At 53.5% G+C, this 1837-nt stretch overlaps 1 protein-coding gene across 1 annotated transcript in view; it reads left to right on the forward strand.

Moving 5' to 3' along the window:
* The first annotated feature begins 940 nt into the window (after window positions 1-940).
* The window catches only part of LOC137894670 (tectonic-1-like), a 30219-nt gene continuing 29322 nt past the window's right edge, over window positions 941-1837 (forward strand). The window contains exon 1 of the mRNA XM_068740119.1: window positions 941-1221. Coding sequence (XP_068596220.1) covers window positions 941-1221 — 281 coding nt within the window. The remainder of the gene's footprint in view (window positions 1222-1837) is intronic.

A 1837-nucleotide genomic window follows, 5' to 3' on the forward strand; every position in this document is an offset into this window, starting at 1 on the left:
CTCCTGGGGCTCCAAGCCAGAAACCCCTGGCCCCCACCCCGCCCGTTGCTCGAGTCTCCTGGGGCCCCCACCCCTCCCGTTGCTTGGGTATCCTGGGGCTCCCTGGGGCCCCCACCCCTCTCGTTGCTCAGGTCCCCTGGGGCTCCAAGCCAGAAACCCCTGGGGCCCCCACCCTGCCTGTTGCTCAGGTCTCCTGGGGCTCCCTGGGGCCCCCACCCTGCCAGCAACTGCCTGGCTTGCCTGTTTGCAAGCCCCGCCCCTGCATGGTCGGGACAGTTTTTTGTTTCCAGCTGTAAATACAAGGACATAAAGTGTGGTGATCTGATCAAAGCCTGACTATCGGAGACCGGTAACCGCGTCCTGCTGTCTGTCCACTGGATGGTGCTGTCACTCAACCGCGTCCTGCTGTCTGTCCACTGCAGTGGTTCTCAAATGGTGGGGCGCGCCCCCCTAGGGGGGCGCGGTGCGATGTCAGGGGGGGCGCCTGTGACCGCGGAGAAAATGTTTTTTTTGCCTTACGAGAGTAAAGTGTAATTGCACATCCACTCCAGTAGTTGGCAGTGGCGCCCTGATTGTCAGAGTGCGCGCAGGGAGTATTAGAAGAAGAGCAGTTGTAAACAATCCGGTGGGAGAAGAAGAAAGACATGACTTCCTCATTTTCTGTTGCAGACTAAAAAAAATGGTAATAAAGTTATTATTTGTTGTAAGTTGATCTATATTTCTCTCTTTTTCATATTTCTTTGTATGTTAATAAGGATACAAGAGTGTGTTTTTTTTCGGGCGGGGGGGCGCGAAATGTTTTTTTCTTCCTAGGGGGGGCACGACAGAAAATAATTGAGAAGCACTGGTCCACTGGGTGGTGCTGTCACTCAACCGCGTCCTGCTGTCTGTCCACTGGGTGGTGCTGTCACTCAACCGCGTCCTGCTGTCTGTCCACTGGATGGTGCTGTCACTCAACCGCGTCCTGCTGTCTGTCCACTGGGTGGTGCTGTCACTCACCCGCGTCCTGCTGTCTGTCCACTGGGTGGTGCTGTCACTCAACCGCGTCCTGCTGTCTGTCCACTGGATGGTGCTGTCACTCACCCGCGTCCTGCTGTCTGTCCACTGGATGGTGCTGTCACTCAACCGCGTCCTGCTGTCTGTCCACTGGGTGGTGCTGTCACTCAACCGCGTCCTGCTGTCTGTCCACTGGGTGGTGCTGTCACTCACCCGCATCCTGCTGTTGGTGGAGATGAGTTTGGTGAATATAGAGCGAAGCTGTGAGCTACAAAATGCTAAACTGATGAGAAGCATGTTGGTAAGTCTCCGATTTGTCCATATCAATGACACAAAACAGCAACGAAACATTCCATAGTTTAACTTAAAACGTGCTTGTTAGCCTGACGTCAGGGGTCAGCAACCTTTTTGATGCCGCGTGCCACTTTACAAAACGGGGCGTGTCAATGATGCTGCCGTCTGGGGCGTCCGGTTTCTGGACGCATCTAAACTCCTCCTTTTAAACTCCTCCTACTCCATCTAAACTCCTCCTACTCCTTTTAAACTCCTCCTCCTCCTTTTAAACTCCTCCCACTCCATCTAAACCCCTCCCCCTTCTAAACGCCTCCTTCATCTAAACCCCTCCTCCTCCTTATAAACTCCTCCTGCTCCATCTAAACTCCTCCCCCTTCTAAACTCCTCCTCCTTATAAACTCCTCCTCCTTCTACTCTTTAGGACAATGGTGTCGTGCTGCTTTTCTGTGAAGCTCCTGAAATATTTTAGACAAGGAAATGTGACTTGACTTTCCACCTACACGAGGTGAAGATGGCTGCGTGTCCATATTTGAGGGGCGGGGCTTGA

This window comes from Brachionichthys hirsutus, chromosome 6 (genome assembly GCF_040956055.1).
Source record: "Brachionichthys hirsutus isolate HB-005 chromosome 6, CSIRO-AGI_Bhir_v1, whole genome shotgun sequence".
Taxonomy (NCBI): domain Eukaryota; kingdom Metazoa; phylum Chordata; class Actinopteri; order Lophiiformes; family Brachionichthyidae; genus Brachionichthys; species Brachionichthys hirsutus.